Genomic DNA, 24,066 nt, shown 5'->3' on the forward strand with positions numbered 1-24,066 from the left:
CTAGCCCAGAAAAATATGTAGAAATCTCAACGGAAGGGGTCAGCATTGAGCACACATGGTTTTAGCAGTTTTCTAAGAATGAATGAGACTAATAGAGTATCACTTTACCTAAAAGCTTAAGCTGTTAGGTTGTGGCAAACAATGTATATCAAGCTTTAACACCCCCCCACACCTGCACTCCGAAAGCACATGGAGAGACAAACACACAATAAGTAACACCAATTACAAGGAATATTTTTTAACACCAAACAATAAATGTGGGGAATGAGACTAGAACCTAGGACCTCTTGGTAACCAGCTTTGATACCATCATGGAGCTCAACTTTACCTAAAAGCTTAAGCTGTTAGGTTGTGGGCCAACAATGTATATCCAAATTTAACAAAGATGAAGGAAGGACCATGGATGCATGCGAATTCAAATGCTTAATAAATAAACAAGAAGTCTTATCTTGTTTGACTCTCATCTCAATTAGGTAGAAGCTTCTTATACTTTTGGGCCACCTTGGGCAGAAATTGTGTGGGATCAAGAGCTCGCCAATAATACGAACATGTTGACCCAAGGGTCTAATCTCTTCCATGAGTAATGTTATGCTTCTATTTTACCACCCCCCCACCACACCCAGTGGACAAGGTCTTGTGGAAAAGCCATTCTTATTTTCTTTCATTTTGTTCATGGCTAGTGTTTAGGTCCATCATTTTGACCTCCATTTTCCTTTATTTGCCTCAAGTCCTACCCTGCTGTTTTCGATTTTGTAGCAGCAGGGTGTTAGGGGGAAAGGGGATGATTCCAGCAACTCAAACACAACTCGATCACACAGAGAACACAAAACAAATTACGTGGTTCGGCCAAACTCGGCATACGTCCACGGGAGAGAGGTAATCTGACTATATGATCAATAAGAGAGATACAAAAGAGGAGGATTAACACAACTCAACTCAACTCAACTCTCGTCACTAACCTCTCTGCCACACACACTTAGCTCACTCCGTTCTGCTCTCTATATATTATTCACACACACTCACGACTTTACAAAGCAGTGTATATATATATATATATATATATATATATATAGAGAGAGAGAGAGAGAGAGAGGAGCATTGAGATAGAGCAGCAATAAAAGAATTATGCATGCTCGAGGCTGTGTATGCACCACGACACTGCAACTTCCCAAGCAAAAAATAATTAAATGCACCCACATGGGTGGGTCAACAAATCATCCCCTCCAAACATGTGGGGGCAACCAATTGTCCGCTACACTGATGCTGCAACATTGTGACCTCGCCCTAGTCTCTTGGTGTCCACCCCCTTGAGAGAGTGCTCGCACCCCTTTGCCGAGGTGCACATGCAGGGATCAACTTCTGGATGATTTCAGTAGATCTAGGAGACCCACTGAATCTGAGCATAACTCCAGTTTCTCTCTAGTCATTGTCTTTGTCAACATATCTGTTGGGTTTTGGCTGCCAAGGATCTTCTCAACTGCTAATACCTCTTCGTCTAGAAGAGATCTGATGAAGTGATAGCGGAGTCCAATGTGCTTGGTCTTTGAGTGGTATGCTGAATTCTTCATTAAGTGTATAGCGTTCTGACTGTCACTATACAAAACACTCTTCACCTACTTGAAACCCAACTCTGTCAACAAACCCTGTAACCAGATCATCTCTTTGCTCGCTTCTGTCATGGCCATATACTTTGCCTCTGTAGTGGATAGGGCAACAATTTTCTGTATTTGTGATACCCAACTAACGGTAGTAGCACCTACTGTGAATACATATCCAATAGTGCTTTTTTTGTGATCTATCTCACCAGCAAAGTTTGCATCTACGTATCCCTACAATGTCAGATCACTTTTGCCAAAACATAAACATTTGTTACTTGTACCTTGGAGATATCGAAATATCCATTTTATGGCTTCCCAGTGGATTTTTCTTGGATTCGACATGAATCTGCTGATGTTTCCCACTACATGACTAAGATCTGGTCTTGTGCAAACCATGGCGTACATTAAGCTTCCTACAGTTGAAGCATATGGGATTTTGTCCATTTTTTTCTTCTCTTCCTCTGACTCTGGAGACTAAATCTTTGATAACTTGAAATGACTGGCTAATGGTGTGCTAACTGCCTTAGCATCACTCATGTTGAACCTTCTGAGAATCCGCTTGATGTACTCGGCCTGAGACAACTGCAAGGTTCCCTCTTTTCTGTCTCTAGTGATTCTCATCCCAAGCATTTGCTTTGCTGGACCCTAGTCTTTCATTTCAAATTCAGTGGACAACTGCCATTTTAATTTTCTGATCTCGTTCATATCTGATCCTGCAACAAGCATATCATCAACATAAAGCAAAAGAATTATGTAACCTGATTTATACCTCTTGAAATAGCAACAATGATTAGTTTTGCATTTTCGGTAGTCATTCTTTTGCATGTAGCCATCAAATTTCTTATACCACTGCCTTGGAGCCTGTTTCAAACCATACAAACTCTTATTCAACCTGCAGACAAGTTTTTTTATGCCTTTCTCTGCAAAACCTTCAGGTTGGTGCATGTATATCTCCTCCTCTAGATCACCATGTAGGAAAGCAGTTTTTACATCTAACTGCTCGAGGTGTAAATTCTTTGTTGCAACAATGCTCAAAACTGTCTAAATGGTTGCGTGTTTCACAATTGGTGAGAAGATTTTTGAGTAGTCAATACCTTCTATTTGTTGGAAACCTTTGACCACGAGTCTTGCTTTGTATCTTTTTGAACCATCATGCTCTTCTTTTATGCGGTACACCTATTTGTTTTGAAGAGCTTCTTTTCCCTTAGGTAATCTAGTTAGCTCGGTGAGGGATTTCATCTCATCTTTCATGGCAAGTTTCCACTTGCTAGCCTCATCCACCTGACATGCTTCATCATAGCACTCTAGTTCATCTGCATCAATTAGTAACAAATAATCCAAATATATCCTATTCGGTACATGCGGTTGGGAAGACCTCCTCAGTGTCAGAGTAGGAGTTGGAGTCTGTGGTGCTTCAGAGCACTCCTCTATGATAGATTGCTCTGTTTGGTAATTATCAATAGATTGTTGTGCCACTTTGCTGTTAGTGAAATCATCTAACTCTACAATGATGGGTTATATAGTGCGGGATTACTTGATGATGTCACGTCTTTGTACATAACCTTTTCATTGAAAACAACATCTCGACTTTTGATTATTTTCTTGTTTTGATCATCCCGGATGTGGTAACCAAATTCATCTTCACTATATCCAAGAAGTGTGCATTTTTGAGATTTTGGATCAAGCTTACCCCTAGCCTGATCACTAATATGTACATAAGCAGTGCAATCGAAAACTTTTAAATGTGAAAGCTTTACCTCCTTTTTGCTCCATACTTCCTCTGGTAACTGGAATTACAATGGTACTGATGGACTTCGGTTGATTAGATAAGTAGCTGTGTTGATTGCTTCTGTCCAAAACTGTTTTGGTAAACTTGCTTGTAATCGCATACTTCTGGCTCTCTCAGTCAATGTTCTGTTTATTCGTTCTGCTATGCCATTGTGCTGGGGTGTACCTGGCACGGTTCTTTCAAGTCCGATCCCATGCTCGTAGCAAAACTTTTTGAATTCTCTATCTTCATATTCACTACCATTGTCTGATCTCAGCTTTTTGATTTTTAAGCCTGTTTTATTTTCCACCATTGCCTTCCATTTCCTGAAAACATCATACACTTCAGATTTATGTCTTAAGAAATAAACCTGTACTTTCCTGGAATGGTCGTCAATAAAGGTGACGAAATAGGATTTCTCATCAGTTGATGAAATTGGGCTCAGTCCCCAAACATCGGTGTGCACCAGCTCTAAGTTTTCTTTCTTTGGAGTTCTGCCGAATGTCTGAAAGCTGACTCTTTTCTGTTTGCCGAGGATGCAACTCTCACATTGGTCAATATCAGCTGACTGGAGACCTGGTATTTTTCCCTTTAAGTTCATGATTTTAAAACCTTTCTCACTTATGTGACCGAATCTCTGGTGCCATAGGTTTGAATCTTCATTCCCTGCAGCAACTGAAATTGACATGCAAGCATCTGTGGTCATATAAAGAGTACCAGTTTTCTTACCGCGCAAGCATGTCATTGCGCCTTTGGAAATTTTCCAACCATCGCCACAGAAGTTTGTAGTGTAACCTTCACTTGCAAGCTGTCCAATAGATATTAAATTTTTCTTGAGATCAGGGATATATCTGACATCAGTCAAACTCCAGGTGATACCTATCAAATTTATTTTTGCTTCTCCTTTTCCTTCAATTTCACAAGGTTAGTCATCACCAAGATAAACATTGCCAAGATTTTCGGGTACATACCTGTTAAGCATTTCTTTGTTGCCTATTGCATGAAACAAGGCTCCAGAGTCTAATACCCAAGACTCTCCCTTCCTTTCCAAAGGAGCATAATAGTGCATCTCCTTCTCCTGAAGAAGAGGCGACATTTGCTTCGGTTTTATTTTCTGGGTCCTCCTTTTGGGATCGACATTGATTTTTGTAATGGCCAATCTTGCCACAATTCCAACATTCGATCTACTTTTTGTTCCGAGTGTTGTTGGAATTTCCTGGAGCTCTTGATTTGGACCGTCTTCTTCTTGATCTTCCACGGTTTTGATTTCTGCCCCTGGTCTGTTTCTCACCTTGGGTGACCAAGGCACGCCCTTGGAGGTTAACAGTTGGTTTTCTGAGGGTGTAAATATCCTATAGTGAAGCCACCACTTCTTCCAAATTCAAGGTTTCCTTACTAACAAGCAATGCTATGACAAGACTATCATAAGAAGGTGGTAGAGATGCCAAGAGAAGAAGTGCTTTATCTTCTTCTTCAATTTTTACACCAAGACTCATTAACTAGATTATGATCTTGTTGTAGTCATTTATGTGGTCAAAAATATTTACCCCTTCCTCCATTTTTAGATGATTGAGTTTCTTCTTCAGAAATAGCTTGTTTGTTAGAAATTTTGACATGTATCTCTGTTTTAATTTTTTCCATAGCTCAACAGGTGATGATTCATCTAACACAGAATATTTAACTTAATTTGACAGGCATAAACGAATAGTACTAACCGTTTTCATTTTCATCTCTGCCCAATCATCATCTTTGATATTTTCTAGCTTCTTTCCGAATAACGACTTGATCAAGTCACGCTGAATCAAGATATCCTTGATTGTACTCTGCTATAGGCTGAAATTGTTCCGACCGTCAAATTTCTCCACATTGAACTTGGATAAATTGTCATCCATTATAAAACAGCAAAATCGATTGCACCAATGTGCTCGGAATGGCCAAAATAGTTGGGAATGGATCTGACCTGATATATGCGGACCCCAATGATGACATGGCAAGTGGGCCCCATTGGTGACGTGGACAAATTGGAGTCTCTGGTGCGTGTCTGCAAGCACTTCTGCACACAGCTTACTTCTCCAATATAAAGTAAGTATAAATTCAAGCCACTCCTTTTGTTTAAAAAAAAAGGAGTGAAAAGACCACACCTTTTTATTTAATAATAATAAAAGACCTCCCCTTGTGACTTGGTGGGGAAGATTTCTCCCATCCTGTTTTCACCTTTCTCTGTCTCTGCACAGAGAACACTCTAATCCGCCTCTGCACAAAAGAAAAAATGGAGAACTTCGCAAGCCCTCACCAGACGCTGCAATCACTTGTGGTTGAGAGATCCGCGACACGATTAGCATCTCGGGTTGACCCGATCTGAGGTTGTCTTCGGGTCGGGTCGGGTTTCCCTTAGGGTCGGATTGAGGTGGTCCGAGCGAGGAGGACGCGTGCAGTGCGTGAGGAGCTGGTCACCGGCGCGCGTCGACGCGTCTTGCTCCGGTAAGGCGCGTGAGGGCGCGTGAGGCTTCTTTTGGACTCCGTTCAAGCTCCGGTCTGCACGGTTCTCTTCATCTCGACGAGCTGAATGTGATGGTGACCTCAAAACATAGTTTCGATCCACTGGACAGAGCTATGATTTCGGGATCACTTCCGATTTGGCTTTTCTGCTCCAACCGGGCTCTGATACCACTCGTTAGGAACTTGTGAGCAACCAGAAAGATGTGACACCAGAAATTTAACGTGGTTCGGTCAATATCGACCTATGTCCACGGAGCACACACCACAAATTCACTATTCGTCGGAAAATTACAATTCTTACTCTCTCTCTCTCCTTCTCTTCCTCCTATTTTTCTCCTCTCTGCTCTCTGAGCTTCTCACTTGTGCATCTTTTGTATTCCTCAACCCTCTATTTATAGGGCTGATATTTAAATCAATATTTAATCACAATTAAACATAATCAATCACAAATGGGAGGTTTACAATCATGGGATAAATGGGGATTAATTGCAAATCACGTTCCAACTCATCATGCGTCTCCAGCTTCTGGCTCTCCTGTCTTCAGTTACAACAATTGTTTGCAATTAATCCCCATTTATCCCATGATTGTAAACCTCCCATTTGTGATTGATTATGTTTAATTGTGATTCAATATTGATTTAAATATTATGCCTATAAATAGAGGGCTGAGGAATACAAGAGATGCACAAGTGAGAAGCTCAGAGAGCAGAGAGGAGAAAGAGAGGAGGAAGAGAGGGAGAGAGAGAGTGAGAATTGTAATTTTTCGGCGAATAGTGAATTTGTTGTGTGCTCCGTGGACGTAGGTCGATATTGATCGAACCACGTTAAATTTCTGGTGTCACATCTTTCTGGTTGCTCACAGGTTCCTAACAAGTGGTATCAGAGACCGGTTGGAGCAGAAAATCCAGATCGGAAGTGATCCTGAAATCAAAGCTCTTTTTAGTGGATCAAAACTAAGTCTTGAGGCCACCATCACGTTCAGCTCACCGAGACGAAGAGAACCGTGCAGACTGGAGCTCGAATGGAGTCTAGAAGAATCCTCATGTGCCTTGTCGGAGCAAGACGCGTCGACACGCGCCAGTCACGCGCCGGTGACCAGCTCCTCACGCACCGCACGCGTCTTCCTCGCCTGAACTGCCTCGACCTGACCTGGAGGGAAACTCGACCCGACCCGACCCAACCAAGAGACAACCTCAGACTGGGTCAACCCGAGAACCCGTCTCGACCCGGATCCGGTCCACCGCCTCAGCGCCACACCAGCACGCCATGGTAGCCCTGCCACGTCATTAGGTGCCACGTCAGCGTTGACCAGATTAGCGAATCGAGATGTCAAATGAAAAGAGCTCAAAAATCGAAATGTTCAATGGCAACAATTTCGGTTTCTGGAAGATGCAAATAGAAGATTATTTATTTGGGAAGGAATTGCACTTACCGTTGAAGGGTAAGTCAACATCCATGAACGAGGACGAGTGGGAGTTGCTTGATCGAAAAGCCCTCGGAGCCATCAGAATGACGTTGTCAAAATATGTGGCGTTCAATATCAAGCATATAACATCCACCAAGTCTCTGATGGATGCGCCCTCTAATATGTACGAGCAGCCTTCAACCGCAAACAAGATACATCTCATGAAAAAACTATTTACGATGAGCATGTCTGCAGGTGAAAGTTTTAGCAGGCATTTGAATAATTTCAATGAGTTGTTTGATCAACTCGCCTCAGTCGGGATAACGTTTGATAATGAGATTCGGGTCCTATTGATTCTCAGTCAGTTGCTTGAAAGTTGGAATGGTGTCGTTACTGCCATCAGTAGCTTGGCAGGAAAATCGAAGCTTGTATACGATGAGGTCGTCAGCATGATTTTGACGGAGGAAATCAGAATGCAGTCAAACCATGGCTTCACTTCGAGTTCAGCCTTAAACATGGAGAGTCGAGGCAGAGGAAACAGGCATGGACGATCAAACAACCGCGGCAGAACTAGGCCCAGGCAGTCTAAATCTAAAAATTCTAGAGGTACTTAGGACACAGGTTCTCAGAGTACAAAAGTTATTGAGTGTTGGAACTGTGGAAAAATTGGTCATTACAAGAACCAGTGCAGAAGTCAGAAGAAAGAATACGAGATGAGGGCAAAGACAGAAGCAAATATTGCTTCCGAAAATGATGAGTTGTTGATCTGTTCTTTGGAGAGCAAGCGGGAGTCTTGGGTCTTAGACTTTGGAGCCTCATTTCATGCCACTTGCTGTAGAGATTGTCTAGAGGAGTACACATCAGGTAATTTTGGTAAGTTGTACCTTGGCAACGATCAACCTTGCAACATAACCGGCAAGGGAGTTGTGAAGATCAATATAAACGGGTCAGTATGGAAGCTAGAGGCTGTCAGATATATTCCAGACTTGAGAAAGAATTTGATCTCAGTTGGTCAACTGACAAATGAGGGATACACGACGAAATTCATTGGCGATGAATGGAAAGTTTCAAAGGGTGTACTAACGATTGCGCGAGGTAAGAAAAACAAAATACTTTTTCTAACCTCCAATGCCTCCATGTTTATTTTAGTTGCTGCAAGAAATGATGACAGCAACATCTGGCACCAACGACTCGGTCACATAAGTGAGAAGGGACTTAGGGTGATGCACTCAAAGGGAAAATTGAGTGGTCTACAGTCAGTGTAGATTGACATATGTGAGGATTGTATAGTCAGGAAACAGAAGAGGGTCAGTTTCCAAATAAACACTCGTGCCCCAAAGAAGAAGAGACTAGAACTAGTCCACTCAGAATGTGTCGGGACACAACAACAGAATGCCGAGAATCCTCAGGTGGAGGAACTAGTGGAGCAGATCGTCGCACCACCGTCTCCTACTCCAGTTCCGGAGTTTAGGTGATCTACTCGATCTCATATACCAAATAGAAGGTATATTGATTACTTACTTCCTACGGATGGAGGGAAGCCCGAATGCTATGATGAAGCATGCCAGGTGGCAGATACGAGTAAGTGGGAGCTTGCGATGAAGGATGAGATGAGGTCCCTCACCTCCTACAGAACGTGAAAGTTGCCCAAAGACCTTCACAACAAGTAGGTGCACATAATCAAAGAGGAGCATGACAGCTCCAGAAGGTACAAGTTTCGGTTGGTAGTCAAAGACTTCGAACATAAGGAAGGGATTGACTACACCGGAATGTTTGCACTAGTTGTGAAGCTGATAGCTATTAGATTAGTTCGTAGGAATCGAGTAGATAGGAAGGTGGTGACTACAGAGAAGCTAAAGTTGTGTTCAATTTCAGTTGGTCTTCATGTCTGAAGACATATTTTGAGTACATCATTTATTCATGATACTGATTGAGGAGACGTCTCTGTCTCCAAGTGGGAGATTGTTGTAATTGGAGACAGGAGAGCCAGAAGCTGGAGACGCGTGATGAGTTGGAATGCGGTTTGCAATTAATCCCCGTTTATCCCATGATTGTAAACCTCCCATTTGTGATTGATTATGTTTAATTGTAATTCAATATTGATTTAAATATCAACCCTATAAATAGAGGGCTGAGGAATACAAGAGATGCACAAGTGAGAAGCTCAGAGAGCAGAGAGGAGAAAGAGAGGAGGAAGAGAGGGAGAGAGAGACTGAGAATTGTAATTTTCAGGCGAATAGTGAATTTGTGATGTGTGCTCCGTGGACGTAGGTCAATATTGACCGAACTACGTTAAATTTCTGGTGTCACATCTTTGTGGTTGCTCATAGGTTCCTAACACAGCAGTTGCGTGCGATCTTCGCGGGGAAGCAACTCGAGGAGTTGGTATGGTGGCGTGTGAAGTCACCGTTCACACCTATTTGACTGCTGTCCCAGCTTCGTCTCGACGTTGCCGAACTCGAAGGTAAGCACAGATTTTTTAATCACGCTTCTCACCTTCTTCAAGCTCTGATACCAGTTGTTAGGGGGGAAGGAGATGATTCCAGCAACTCAAACACAACTCGATCACACAGAGAACACAAAACAAATTACGTGGTTCGGCCAAACTCAACCTACGTCCACGAGAGAGAGGTAATTTGACTATATTATCAATAAGAGAGATACAAAAGAGGAGGAGTAACACAGCTCAACTCAATTCTCGGCACTAACCTCTCTGACACACACACTTATCTCACTCTGTTCTGCTCTTTGTATATTATTCACACACACTCACGGCTTTACAAAGCAGTGTATATATATATATATCAGAGAGGAGCATTGAGATGGAGCAGCAATAAAAGAATTATGCATGCTGGAGGCTGTGCATGCACAACGACACTGCAACTTCCCAAGCAGAAAAAAAAAATAAATGCACCCACACGGGTGGGTCAACACAGGGGAAATGCTAGTTCTTGAGGTTTTGTAAGAGGTTTTGTTTGGGAAATTGGAGCACTGTATTTGAATTTATGTGTGAGAAAATTCAATTAAATTTTGTGTTGAATTATGTCTAAATTTAACTGGGTTGGTGTTCTTTAGCCCCCTCTTTGCTTGCTTGATCAAGAAATTCTCCTCTTTGATTGATCCTGACCTTGGAGACTACATTTGCAGGCCTTTTCTTCTGATTAAGGAAGAAAAAGGGTACTCAGCAACTGCCCGAGAAGAAGCTTAACATTGTAGATAACATCAAATGTAAGAATTTTACATATCCTTTGGTTTTGTATTCCTTTTTCCTTAGTAATAAATCCTTTTGTTAATTCTGCCGCCCTTTTGTTAATTCTGGAGCTGCTGTAGTAGACCTAGTAATCATGGGATATCCGTGAGAGGAGAATGGGAATCTGCTGCTTGGGGTTTAACTTGGGGATTTGGTAATGTTGTGACATTGTGGATAATTGCTGTGGAGAAGCTACTGGAACTTTTCTATTGAGGAACAAAAATTGTTATGTAAAAACAATAATGAATGCTTCATTGGAAACTAAAATTATTTATTGTTTGTTTTGTTAATATACAGTGAGACGAGAGCATTATGAGCTTTTGAAACAAAGAGAATAGAAAACATGTCAACATTGCTTTCTACTGAAAATGTAAAAATTATATTAGTAAATACTTGGAGAAGTAGATAGCCCCCCTAGGGTTAGAACTAGGATTAGGGTTCGTTTTGTTCTTCCCCTCCTGAACTGCCTCCCATCTTCCTTGACTCTTTCTGAGAGCTCTTAACCATGGCGGAACAGATTGAGAAGGCTTTTCTGAAGCAGGTTAGAACTAGGATTAGGGTTCGTTTTGTTCTTCCCCTCCTGAACTGCCTCCCATCTTCCTTGACTCTTTCTGAGAGCTCTTAACCATGGCGGAACAGACTGAGAAGGCATTTCTGAAGCAGCCCAAGGTGTTCTTATGCTCAAAGAAATCTGGGAAGGGGAAGCGTCCTGGAAAAGGTGGCAATCGCTTCTGGAAGAGCATTGGCTTGGGGATTCAAGACACCCAAAGAAGCCATTGAAGGAACATACATTGATAAGAAATGTCCTTTCACTGGTAATGTTTCAATCAGGGGTCGTATCATTGCTGGCACTCGCCATAGCGCCAAGATGATGAGGACCATTATTGTTCGTAGAAACTATCTTCACTATGTCAAGAAATATCAAAGATATGAGAAGAGACAATCAAATATTCCGGCACACATCTCACCTTGTTTCCGTGTGAAGGAAGGAGATCATGTTATTATTGGCCAGTGCAGGCCGTTGTCAATGACCATCAGGTTCAACGTTTTGAAAGTTGTTCCTGCTGGATCTTCAGGTGGAGGTGGGAAGAAGGCTTTTATAGCCATGTGAAGTTTGTCCTTTAGTTCCATGATGAGATAAGTGTTGGCTTAGGTTTAACTATTTTGTGAGAGATCTTTGCAGCTTTGAATGGATTCATGATTTGATATTCTTATAGACTTTCTCATGTCTTTCTTTGTTAATTATATCATGAAGTTTTGGAAATTTTGTGAACACAGATTCTGAAAGGGATGGCAATGTTTAATAGTTGTGTTAAAAAAAAAAAAAAAAAGTGGATAACCCCCCATGTTCCTCCTCAAACTTATCTTCGTCATTGCACTTGCATCCCAAGATTTGGAGTTTGAACCTCAAACTTCATGTATGTATGAAGGTGGACAGAATGGAACATAAAATTGTGTAAAGTTTTTTTGAAGTCCACGCAAACGCAAATTCAAGGCATGAAATCTATGATCCCCAAACACCACATTAAAACATTGCTTTTGGTGCCCAAAAGTAGCTACACGGCCAACAAAAGCATTACAAAATGGAGCCTATATGTCCTTTTACATGCTAAGATCGTTCCATCATAAGGGTTTCATCGATAAAGGATATGGGATATATATATATATATATATATATATATATATATGTATGTATGTATGTATGTATGTATATGATAATGTTCATTTGAAGAATTGGTACATTTCTACTATGAGTATGTGAAATGTAGCTAATGGAATATACAAACACCATGACACAAGCAGTTAATTTCTTCCTCCTTACCTTTTCTTCTAGATTTTGATGTTCAGAACCTGATTTTTAAAATTTTATTCTTTTATCTGAATTTGTGCAGTTAAAGAGGACATGGTGGATGCAGTTGTCACTGTATTCTTGGAAAAATTGCTCAATGCTTTTTCAGAGGGGAGCCAAATTTTGAACGAATTTAAGGATGAGTTTGAGAAGTTAAGAAGTGAGCTCCAACTCATGCAAAGCTTTTTCAAAGATGCTGACCGACTCAAGAGGAAAAATCATACACTCCGAGAGATCATGGTTGGTCTGCGAGAGCTAATTTATGAAGCAGAGGACATACTAGCTGACTGCCAGCTTCACTCCAAGGATGATGACAGATTTCCTAGTGGGTTTTCAATGTGCTTCTATCCTGTAAAGCTTTCATTTCAATATCAAACAGGAAAGCGCCTCAAAGAAATCAACGCAAGAATCACTAACATTAAGAACAACATATCCTCATATCTTGGGGTGCCACTTCTGGCACAACCGCAGACAGCTAATGCACTCGATCAGGAATTGCTTCGATGGAGCTCTCCCATATATGACCATACTCAAGTGGTTGGACTGGAGTCCGACACAAAGAAGATTAAAGATTGGCTATTTGAAGCAAATCATGGCATATTGGCCATAGGAATTGTTGGGATGGGTGGAGTTGGAAAGACCACCATTGCTCAGAAGGTTTTTAATGACAGGGAGGTGGAGGAGCGCTTTGAGAGGAGAATGTGGGTATCTGTTTCCCAAACATTTACTGAGGAATATATTATGAGGAGCATGCTGAGAAACCTGGGAGATGCTAGTGTGGGAGATGATCGAAGTGAGCTGCTGAGGAAAATAAACCAGTACCTGTTAGGGAAGAGGTATTTGATTGTGATGGATGATGTGTGGAGCCTAGACAATACTTGGTGGCTTCGAATCTATGAAGGATTGCCTAAAGGAAACGGAAGCAGCATTATCATCACTACAAGAATTGAGGAAGTTGCTCAAAGGATGGGAGTGAAGAGCGCAAGAACCCACTTGCCCAAATTCCTTAGCAAGGATGATAGTTGGCTTCTATTTCGTAAAATAGCATTTGCTGCGAGTGGAGGGGAGTGTTATTACCCCGAACTGGTGAGTATTGGCGGTGATATTGTTGAAAAGTGTAAAGGCCTTCCATTAGCAATCAAGGCTGTTGGTGGAATAATGCTTTGTAAACCGCCTAACTATCATGAGTGGAAGCGAATAGCAAAACATTTTCGTGACGAATTGGTAGAAAATGATAATTCTGTGATGGCTTCGCTGCAATTGAGCTACGATGAGCTTCCTTCATACCTGAAGTCCTGCTTCCTCTGTGTATCGCTTTATCCAGAAGATTGTGTAATAACTAAAGAGCAGTTGGTTTACTGGTGGATTGGAGAGGGTTTTGTGCCACTCAGAAATGGAAAGCTATCAATTGAAGCTGGGGAAGATTGTTTCTATGGTTTAACAAATCGATGTTTGATGGAAGTCGTTGATAAGAGCTATAATGGAACAATTCCCACCTGTAAAATTCATGACATGGTTCGTGATTTAGCTATCAAGATGGCAGAAGATGACATGTTTTCTGGGCCTGATCGTCAATGCTGCCGTCGCTTGGCTATCAAGAGCGATGTTGATCAGAAGCAATGGACACCTAATCAACATTTACGGGCAATGTTATCTACAACCAAGAGCGGGGAAGTGAACATGATTGCTTCAAGCACAGTTAAGAGGTTATATACCTACCGATACTTGCGTGTACTGGATCTTTCCAAATCTATCTTCGAAACACCACTTGCATGCCTACTGGATCAGATTGGATCCCTCAAACACTTGGCCTGTGTCAGCTTAAGCAATACCCATCCATTAATTCAATTCCCACCCTCATTAAAGAATGTTTCTTGCCTGCAGATCTTGGATGTAAGTCATTGCCAAAACCTAAAAATGCTTCCTCCATATATTACAATGTTTCAGAAACTCATAGTTTTGGATGTGAGCCATTGTGGTTCACTTGAATACCTGCCCAAAGGCCTGGGAAGGCTTTCCAGCCTTCAGGCATTGCTGGGATTTAGGCCTGCTAGATCCAATGAACCTAAAGGGTCTAGTCTTTCTGAGCTAAGAAGCTTAACTCGACTTAGAACGCTTGGATTACAACTAATGCAGGCTGATGAGATTGCAGACAATGAGGTTGATGCTTTATTATTTCTCCAAGAATTGCAGTTTCTTGCAATAAGTTGCTTTGATAGTCATGGCAATGACCTTGTGGATAAACTTGAGAAACTCTCGCCCCCTCCGCAACTCCACGAGTTGTGTCTCAAGTTTTATCCTGGAACAAGAAGTCCAAGATGGCTGAACCCCTTTTCGCTTCCTATGCTGCGCCATCTCGCTATGTCTTCGGGCAATATTGCAAAGATGCATGAGAGCTTTTGGGGTCATGAAAATAGTGTGTGGAAAATTGAGGGGTTGATGCTGGAATCTCTTTCAGACTTGGGCGAGGAATGGTCATCAGTGTGTCGAGTGATGCCGTGCTTGAGAATTGTGAATGCTAGTTGGTGCCCACATTTGGGCTCATTTCCCATTGAAGATGTTGCATTTAAAGGGGGTGTCTGGAAGAAGGAAGAGCAGAGGAGCTAGCTAGAACTGTAAGTTCAAATTATACTTCAGACACCACATGAGCACTTTCTATCTGAGAGTTTGAAACTTGCATATTAAATTTAGATTTTTGTAAAATTAGATAAAATATAATATAAAATTATATTTAAATTCATTCAAATTTATATAAACTGAAGTGTATAAATCTTACTCTCGCCCAACTTTTTAAAAAAATTTATTATGCATGGGGTTTGATTTCAAACAAGTGTATATAGTTGCCTAGAAATATATGCCCCTCCCAAATTGTGTGCCCCAACTAGTACCAAGAGTATTTTTAAGTACACTTAACCCTAAAGGGCCCACGTTCAAGTGTGAGATCTGTTGGGCCCACCCCACAGCCAAGTGTAGGACTCACTTGTGGCTGGGGCACTCTTGAACAGAGAAGGCTCATAGGTCTTCAACTCAAAAGGGTTCTTGCTTGTTTGTACATGGAAAAATATTTTTATACTATACTGAAAACTCAAGCCTTACGGTATAGAGAAAGAGAATTCTGAATTTTTAATAATATTAAGTTTATTAATGTTTTTGACTCATTATTAAATATTATAATTCATGGAAAAAAAGTATTTAAACTAAATAAATGGAAATTGAGGATTATATTATTTAGGGAACCTATAAAGAAATAAAACATAGTGGTCTTATTAATTTTTAATTTATTGTTTTGGTAATAGATTTTTGTAAATTGAAAAAAAAAAAATTAACAATTTTTTATTGGCACAAATGGTAAAGGAAAAATTGCACAAACTGTGTGTTTGACTCGAAAATAAGCAAGTACCTTGTGATTTCATTACTGTTATGAACTCCCTCGTGCAATTCAAAATTATATTAGATTACAATCTTATTATTTTTTATTGATAAAATATGTTTAAAAAACCAAAATATCCATATAATAATTAATCAAAATAGGACATCAATTATTTTGATTAATATTTATGAAATGTTTAAGGCTTACTTCCTCTTGGTCAACAACAAATTCATCAAATCAATGCTTGAGCTTCATATCCACTTACAATTAAACTCATGTAGTTAATTAAGTCTTCAAATTTGGATGGATTCTAATCCAATTACTTAATATTTTATAATTTAATTAATTATTTTGTAGGTATTTTACTTACTATTTTTCATCACCTCTTAATAGAAAATCATAGAATTAATATTTCACAATTTGAAAAAAACAAGAGGTTTAGGATTATAATGAAAGTTCAAGTTATCTAATTGTTTTTGAGCCAAAACAAGTAGGGAGTATTTGAAATTATTCTCTGAAATTAACATTAATGTTTTTCAAATAATTTTAATATTAATAAATTTTAAATAAATTATAAAAATTAATGATATCTCGTGCATTTAATGTCTAAAATGCAAATTTAGTGTCTCCCGTAGGATATCCTAGAACTTTCATGTTGTAAGGATCCACTTTAATCTTGAGAAGCGTGAAAAGAGGTGTGAGAGAGGAGATGGGCTACTTATCATTATAGTTCATCAACTTGTAAAAAAAAAAATAAAACACAAACCTTTAATAAATTTTCAGCATAATAATGAGCATAAAATATGCTAATATCTTTTAAGATTTGTCTTAAACTTCTCCTGAGATTTCAAAATTCTCACATAGCTACCTGAAAATTTGAATTCGGAGAACACTTATAACACTTCATCAATTCTTAGTATAAGTGTTCCATTCTCATGGTTATGCTATATTTTAATTGTATTAATTCATTTAAAAAATAAACTTACACTCCTAAATTATCCGTTGTGTTACAAGTGGTCCCTTAAATTTTTAAAAAGTGATATTGAAATCCTCAAGCTGTTCTTTTGGTTAGGAAAATGAATTGCCATTAAACCTAACAGAGCATCATGTGCATGATTCTCATGCATAATAAATGGCTTTTTAGACGAAATTACTCTCACAAAAGCACAAGGAACATACAAACATTTTATAATTTAATTGACTAAAAAGGACTTATAGGATATGGAGAATTGGAGTTTGTGGCCTCGGTAATATTTTTGAATATTTTGTTTTTTGTTTTTGATATTTTTATTAATTAACAAAACAATTATTGGAACTTGCAGTGGTTCGTTGTTGATTTTTTTTTTGTTTAATTTTTTACATTAATTTAATTTAGTTTGCTTAAAACTTCTGATATTTTCTAAAAGACTATTTAATTTTATGATAATCTTGATTAATGATTTTTGAGTATTTTTTTTTTTTTTTTGTATTAATTTGGTGGTCCAATTAACAGGCAACCAAGATGGGGATGAATTAAGTGAGTGAAAAAATTGTCAATTTACAATTAATAGCAAAAAAGTGAGTAGATGTATACAACATTTTATAGTGATGCCGTCAATGTGACATACATCCATTCCCAAGTTAAACCTTGAGTTCTTGCTTTATCAGTGGTAGTAAAACCATTCTTGCAAATTTGCACGTGGACAATATTTGTCCAAACTCACTTCAGCTAAAAAGATACAAGCAACTTTAAAATGCCAAAACAAACTTGGGAGAAAAAAAATCATTGGATCAATAGATTCACACTAGCTATAGATATAGACAGAGTAAAAAACAATACAAAATACAATATATCAGACCTCTTTTTTCTTAATTACTCAAATAAGTTCAAAAAAGCACTTGGTGATTGAAGCTAAAGAAAATAGGCTTTTGCCTATGTGAGAAGAACTAAATACATATAATCACAACTGAATCTTCTTATGAACCAGCAAGCTCTGCATTAATGTAACATGCAAATAGAAAAGCTCTCATTTTTCTCTTGGAATCATCACTATTCTCCTTTCTGTTGATATTATGGGTCATATCTCGCTTTGGTCATGACAAATATATTGATATTTAATGTTTGCCGAGTTTATGTGCAGGATCAATTAGCAAAATCATATGGTGCACATGATGACTCAAAGGGAAAATGAAGACCCAAAGTGTTTTAATTGTTGTAATTTATATTCAATCCATTGGGTCTGTAATAACTATTTCAAGGTCTGTAACAATTGATGCATATCATGCATGTAGGGACTATAAGTTCAAGACCATAGATGGACCTTAGGGATCGGTCGACCGACGTCGAATTTTTAGGGCTAGCTTAAAAAGTCCTTAAAAAGATCTTAGGACCTTGCACAAGCACTTAGGTTAATCTCCATTATCACATATACTATCAAGGGAAACTATTGAATTGAAAAATGACTTAAGGTATAAAAATTATAGGGTTTCGGGCAACCGAACCTTGGTATTCAAAACACCTTGGTCGACCGAATCGTTGAATAGTCAGCGTGTTGGCCTGACTTCGGGTGGCCGAACCAAAAGAACTCTACTGTCCTCGGTCAACCAAACATCTACCCTTACCTTTTCCAACAAATTGGGCCCCCGAACATTCACGTTCAAATCACCCTCGAGCGACTGAATATGTGAGTTCGGTAAACCAAACTTGAGATCAGATGACCAAACCTCAGACAGAATGGAAAATCGCCAAAGGTCGGAAAACTGAACCCTGATTCAGGCACTCGAACTCGGAAAAAGTCACTTTTTTTATTATGTCTGTTTGGGCGACTGAACCTATGGCTCGGTCGACATACACTCTCGGGTTGGCTTAAATTTTACCATGGTTAATTGGAGTTAAACAGGGTTAATTTTCTTAAATATTTTTAGAACAAATTTAATTATTCCTTATGTATCCCCAATGGTTATAACTTAGATCTTCTCTATATATAGGGGTTCATTTGCTCCGATTAGTAATTGATTAGCACTTTGGTTAACAAAATATCCTCTGTATTTTTTAGAGAGATTTTTCCAAATTCAAACCCTATACCCTCACATACTATCATTTCTTTGCTAAACCAAACTTTGTGAGAGTACTTTGAGTGGTTATTCATCATTCTCCTTTGCTTGAAACTCTCATTGTATACATTGTTTGTTTGATTTTGGATTGAAAGTTAAGTATAGATTTTTCCTCCGATTTTATTTAATAAATTTGTGTGTGGGAAAAATCTTGCAGCTAGTGAGTCTTTGCATCTTCATTGCAAGGCTCATTGAACTTTTATTTTTGAGTGTGCAAAAGTCTTTTCACAAGCTCATTTTTTCAAATATCTCTTGTGTTTGAATATTGAGAAAATATTTTTTTAGATATATTTAGAATACTTTTGGTACAAATTGTAATGTCCCAAAAAATGATATGCTTGGAAGTGTAAAAATAATAAAAAATTAAAAAAAATGAATAAAATAAAATATTAATTAATAAATTAACTAGTTATATAACGCCTCGAACCCTTAAACCCGGGTCCGGTGCATTATACCCAATAAAATCCTGATAGTTCATAATTCATAATATACGCAGCGAAAAATATAAAGATAATCTCCATATAGCATAATACTAGAGTTTACTAATTCTAACTATAATCCATAATAAATCATCCATCACCTGCATTTCCATATATACACATATCTCCAAAACATTTTAGTATTCACAATCATTCCTTTCTCAGCAGACTTAAAATATAAAGACATAAAACATAAATATTTACATTTCCCTAAGTATTATCATTATATACCTTTTTTCTTTTATGATTCTTAAAAATGCTAAAACCCTCGAGCTCCCTAAGTCCGACCTCGAGGATGTCCTAAAAAAGAAATAATCATATTCAGGTGAGACACATCTCAGTAAGGGAAGAAATATACATATTAAAACAGCGTGTGACTAACATGAGGTAAATATATATCATTTTAATAACATTTTCAAATCATTAAATTAATACTAAAATCATTCTCTGAACCTACCAATCACACATAAAGGTTTAACCCACGAGAATACCCAAGGATAGGGGTGATTACTCGCCCATACAAATAGCACCCCTCTGCTATGATATTAGGTAATCCTAAGGTCACTACTAAAGCATACCAGAACACTCACCTTACTCTGTAAGCCCTCAAGTGTTAGATTGATCTCGTACTCACAGCGTTTAACAATAGCTTGCCGACAAAGGCACTAAGGATAGGAAAATCTACCTGTCTATACAAGTAGGTTCCCTCTGCCCTAGTACGTTATGCGGCTACTGCCACATCTGAAGCTACTAGTGCACTCGCCTTTCTCAGCAAGCCCTCAGACGAAGAGTATGCCCTACCCAGTCATAACATGTTCTACGTACATAGGTACTCCTAGTATTATAATACATTATCCTTTTTGTCATTATTCAATCATACACATCTATTCATGTTCACAACGTATACATTTCATTGCATTTCACTTTACGTGATCTTCAACATTTCATCATTCACATTTGTCATTTCATATCATGGTCATTTCATAGTCATTTCATTACATTTTCCTTTCTTTCCTTCGTACTACAACTGGTCTTTAACCATCATCAATTAGTCTACAACTCTTTTTACCTGTCATTAGTTAGTCTACATAGAAATGTGTTAGATCTGCTAACATGGTTGTATTTTAACTGTCTTACATTTACATGGTTGCATTTAACATACACAAGCAACATAATCCATAACATATTTTATTCTCAACACTTTACTTACTTAGCCTACATCTCATACATTTAATATATATTTGTACAGAATCTCATGCCACACAATTTAATAGTAAAATTCATACATAATCCTGTAAAATAGGCTAACTCACATTTAACATTTATATGCTGAAAATACATTTTATTTCTTATATAATTCCTCATAAATCACTTTTCACTTTCATCTGTTTACTTTCACATATACATAGCTACATAAGCAATCCTAGGCTCAAAAAACATAGTTTTACATGGTTGACATTTTAATAGCTCACACCAAAACATACATATATTATAACATAATTTATCACCTTTAATTTCATAAAATATGTTTTAATATATAATTTTTCCTTACCTGAATCCTTGAACTACACCGACAGGAATCCCACACAGATGCCCGCGGCGCTCACTCGGACCCTGGTTCAAAAACTTTAGTTCTATTAAATTAACCCTAAATAAAATACTATTTAAATATTTCATAGGGCCATAATTTCCAAATAAATAGTTATACCTGAAATTATACTCAATTTACCTAATTCCTTAAATTCCACTCTCGCTTTGGAGTGAGGCCTAAAAAACCCTAATTGAAAATTTACTCCACTAAAAATGACGACGATCACGACTAGGACCCTATGGTGGTGCTTGATTGTTGATTTGATTGAAGATCTAAAAAGAAATTAAGGATTTAGAAGAAATATGCCTTTATCCAAGAGTGGTGCCTATGCCGCTTACACGACAAATATGCTCCAGTAGATATGTCGGTGACGGAGTTAGGAATCAAACAACACCTTCCGTTTTCTGATCCGCCGTAAATCCGTTGAGAAATTGAGAGAGAGAGAAGGAGACGAAGGCGAGCATGGGGGGCAGCGGCGGCGTAATCCTAATATATAATATAATATATAATATTATAATATTATAATATTATATCTTTTATATATATATATATATATATATATATGTATATATATTCCTTCATCCTTACATACACACATATATATATATATATATATATATATATATATATAAACATATAAATATCATCTACTTAATTTAATTAATTCAATTAAATAATGTTTAATTAATTTATGAAGTCAATTAAATAATAATTAATTAATAATCTAATTTATTTTATTTTATTTTTATTTTTTTCATACTATTCCTTTTATCTGTTCATTTATTATTTTATTTATTATTATTTTCACCTAATTATTTCAATCATTTTAATTTTTCGGGTCTTTACAAGTTAATTGATTAATTAAATAAATTAATAAAATATATTAATTAATAGTAATAACAATTAAATAAATAAAATGATTATATATATATATATATAATATTATTATTATAATAATAAATCAATCCTTCAGGAAGTATCTTGAAGGAAAGATTTTCCTTCTGAATCTAGAGAGTGCGTTCTCTCTCTCCCTTCACTATCTTCTATTCCTCCTTCCTTCTCTTCTTAATTTCTTTTCCAATATTTGGCTTATCAGAAAATGGAAGATACCATTGGGTTCCTATCTCTGCCATTAACATTTCTACCGAAGCGGATTTGTTGTGTGAGCGACATAGGCACCACTCATGGGGAAAGGTATACTCTCTCTCTTTCCTCAATTTCTCCTTAAATCTTTGGCTAAATCAACGATCGGGCACCACCACGGGGTCCTAATCTCGATCGTTGTCATTTTGGTCAGAACAAATTTTCAATATGGGGGTCCTAGGTACCACTCTAAAGCGGGAGTGAGATTTAGGGAAATAAGAAAATTGGTTATTTTTGGGAATCTAATTATTTATTTGAAGTTTATAGGCTTAGGAAATATTAAATAGTTATTGGAAATTTTGTGAGCTTAGGAATATTAAGGAAATTATAATTTTGGGGTTGAGTTGATTTTATTGGGAATAATGTGATTTTAGAGTTTGGAGTTTTGAATGCTCCAGGCTTGGGTTGGAATTTTTACCAAGTTTTTTAGGATTCAAGTAAGGGGATTAAGTTAAGTCAGTAATTTTATGAAATTTTGAATCAATTTAATTGCTATGTTTATATATATATTTATTTAAGAATTTAAAAGTTATTTTCAAAACCAACTATTCGAAATGAATTTTACAAACTTAAGATATATGGTATGGTATTTTTGAATAAAATGAATGGTGGAAAACTTGTTTTTTTATACGGTTATGTTAAAATATGGAAATCGTGTGACAGATGATTTAATTGGTACATATTATTGTATATTTGGATTTGAGATTTTGAAATACTAAACTGTTTGTGAAATACTGAAATTGTTTATAAAATACTAGAAATGCTTGTGAATAATGCAAGGATTTGAAATAATGGCCAATGATTGAGTATTGTTTGATTGGCCAAGGGTTAGGATTATTATTTGACAGCTGAGAGCCGAGTTTTAATTGATGGCTATACGCCGGGTTGTATTTTGTGGCTGGGGGCTAGATTTTTGGAATAATAAGAAATATATGTGAATTGATGTTTTAAATGGTAAATTTTATTATCTAGATTGCATGATATGCTTTAGGAACCCTGGGGACCAGTGTATTGTGAGCACGGTACCATTACTAATGATTTGTTATGTGGTCGTGTGCACCCACACCTGTGCTGAGAGGTGTAGGGTGATCTTATCCGATTTGCCTACGTGAGGTGAATGTACTTCCCTAAGTAAGGAAAATCGGACCAGCAGCTGGAGTTGCATATACCTGCAGATTATGTTAGCAGAGAGTACAGATGACTATTGTCTAGGTAGATCCCCCAGGACATTAGTCCAACCTTTGGGCTGCACAACTCATGCCATGGGGGAAGTAAATGGCGTGTTTGTTACTAGTAGTGTCTTATATGCATATCGGTTAATTTATGTGAATATGGATAATTAATAAGATAATTTTGAGAACTTACTGAGAAAGGTGAGTGCCCTAACAACAGTAATGGTATTAGAGTAGAGGGAAACTACTTGTATGGGCGGGTAATCTTCCCTATCCTCGGCTAATTATGTGTGTGAGTGTAAAATAAGAATGATTTCATAAATGTGTTTATCTACTTAGTGAACTGATTATTTTCCATATACTAAATGGATGTTGGCCACACACTGACATTAACTTAGTCTTTCCCTTACTGAGCTGTGCCTCACTCCTACTTTACAAACTATCTTTTTAGGAAATTCTAGGGATCGAGTCTAACAAGCTAGAGGAACCGGGCTAGTGGTTTAAATTTATATAGGTTGTGTGTATGGAGAGAGATTTTATTTTTGTATAGTTTATGAGATGTAATTATGTGAAATGGAGATATTTATGTATAAAGATAGTTAGAACTCTAGTAATGTAATTTAAAAATTTTGTATTTTATTTTCGCTATGTAGATGTGTTTCATATATGATGAATAAGGTATTAGGTACACAGACGTCACTAAAGTAGTACCCTGGGCCCACATGACGGGGTCATTAGAGGTAGTATCAAAGCTGAGGTTTGCTAGGTTTTGCAGACTTTTACAATTGATGATTACTAGAGTATAGGTTGAGATAAGTTAAGGATAAGAATGGGTAGATTAGGTTGTGT

General features: G+C 37.7%; 1 protein-coding gene and 1 pseudogene across 12 annotated transcripts in view; both read left to right on the forward strand.

Moving 5' to 3' along the window:
* Positions 1 to 15,196, forward strand: part of LOC131157362 (disease resistance RPP13-like protein 4) — a 33,062-nt gene extending 17,866 nt beyond the window's left edge. For 8 of the 12 annotated variants that reach the window (XM_058111470.1, XM_058111445.1, XM_058111477.1 and 5 more), the window contains one exon: positions 12,413 to 15,196. In XM_058111470.1, coding sequence (XP_057967453.1) covers positions 12,413 to 14,976 — 2,564 coding nt within the window. In that variant the 3' untranslated portion in view covers positions 14,977 to 15,196. Of the gene's footprint in view, positions 1 to 10,417; positions 10,811 to 12,412 lie in introns of those variants that run through there. The other 4 variants (XM_058111528.1, XM_058111487.1, XM_058111508.1 and 1 more) reach the window with 2 other exon arrangements.
* LOC131157405 (small ribosomal subunit protein uS17-like) lies at positions 11,068 to 11,822 on the forward strand (annotated as a pseudogene).
* Positions 15,197 to 24,066: the final 8,870 nt, after the last annotated feature.

Source organism: Malania oleifera, chromosome 1 (assembly GCF_029873635.1).
Source record: "Malania oleifera isolate guangnan ecotype guangnan chromosome 1, ASM2987363v1, whole genome shotgun sequence".
Lineage (NCBI taxonomy): Eukaryota > Viridiplantae > Streptophyta > Magnoliopsida > Santalales > Ximeniaceae > Malania > Malania oleifera.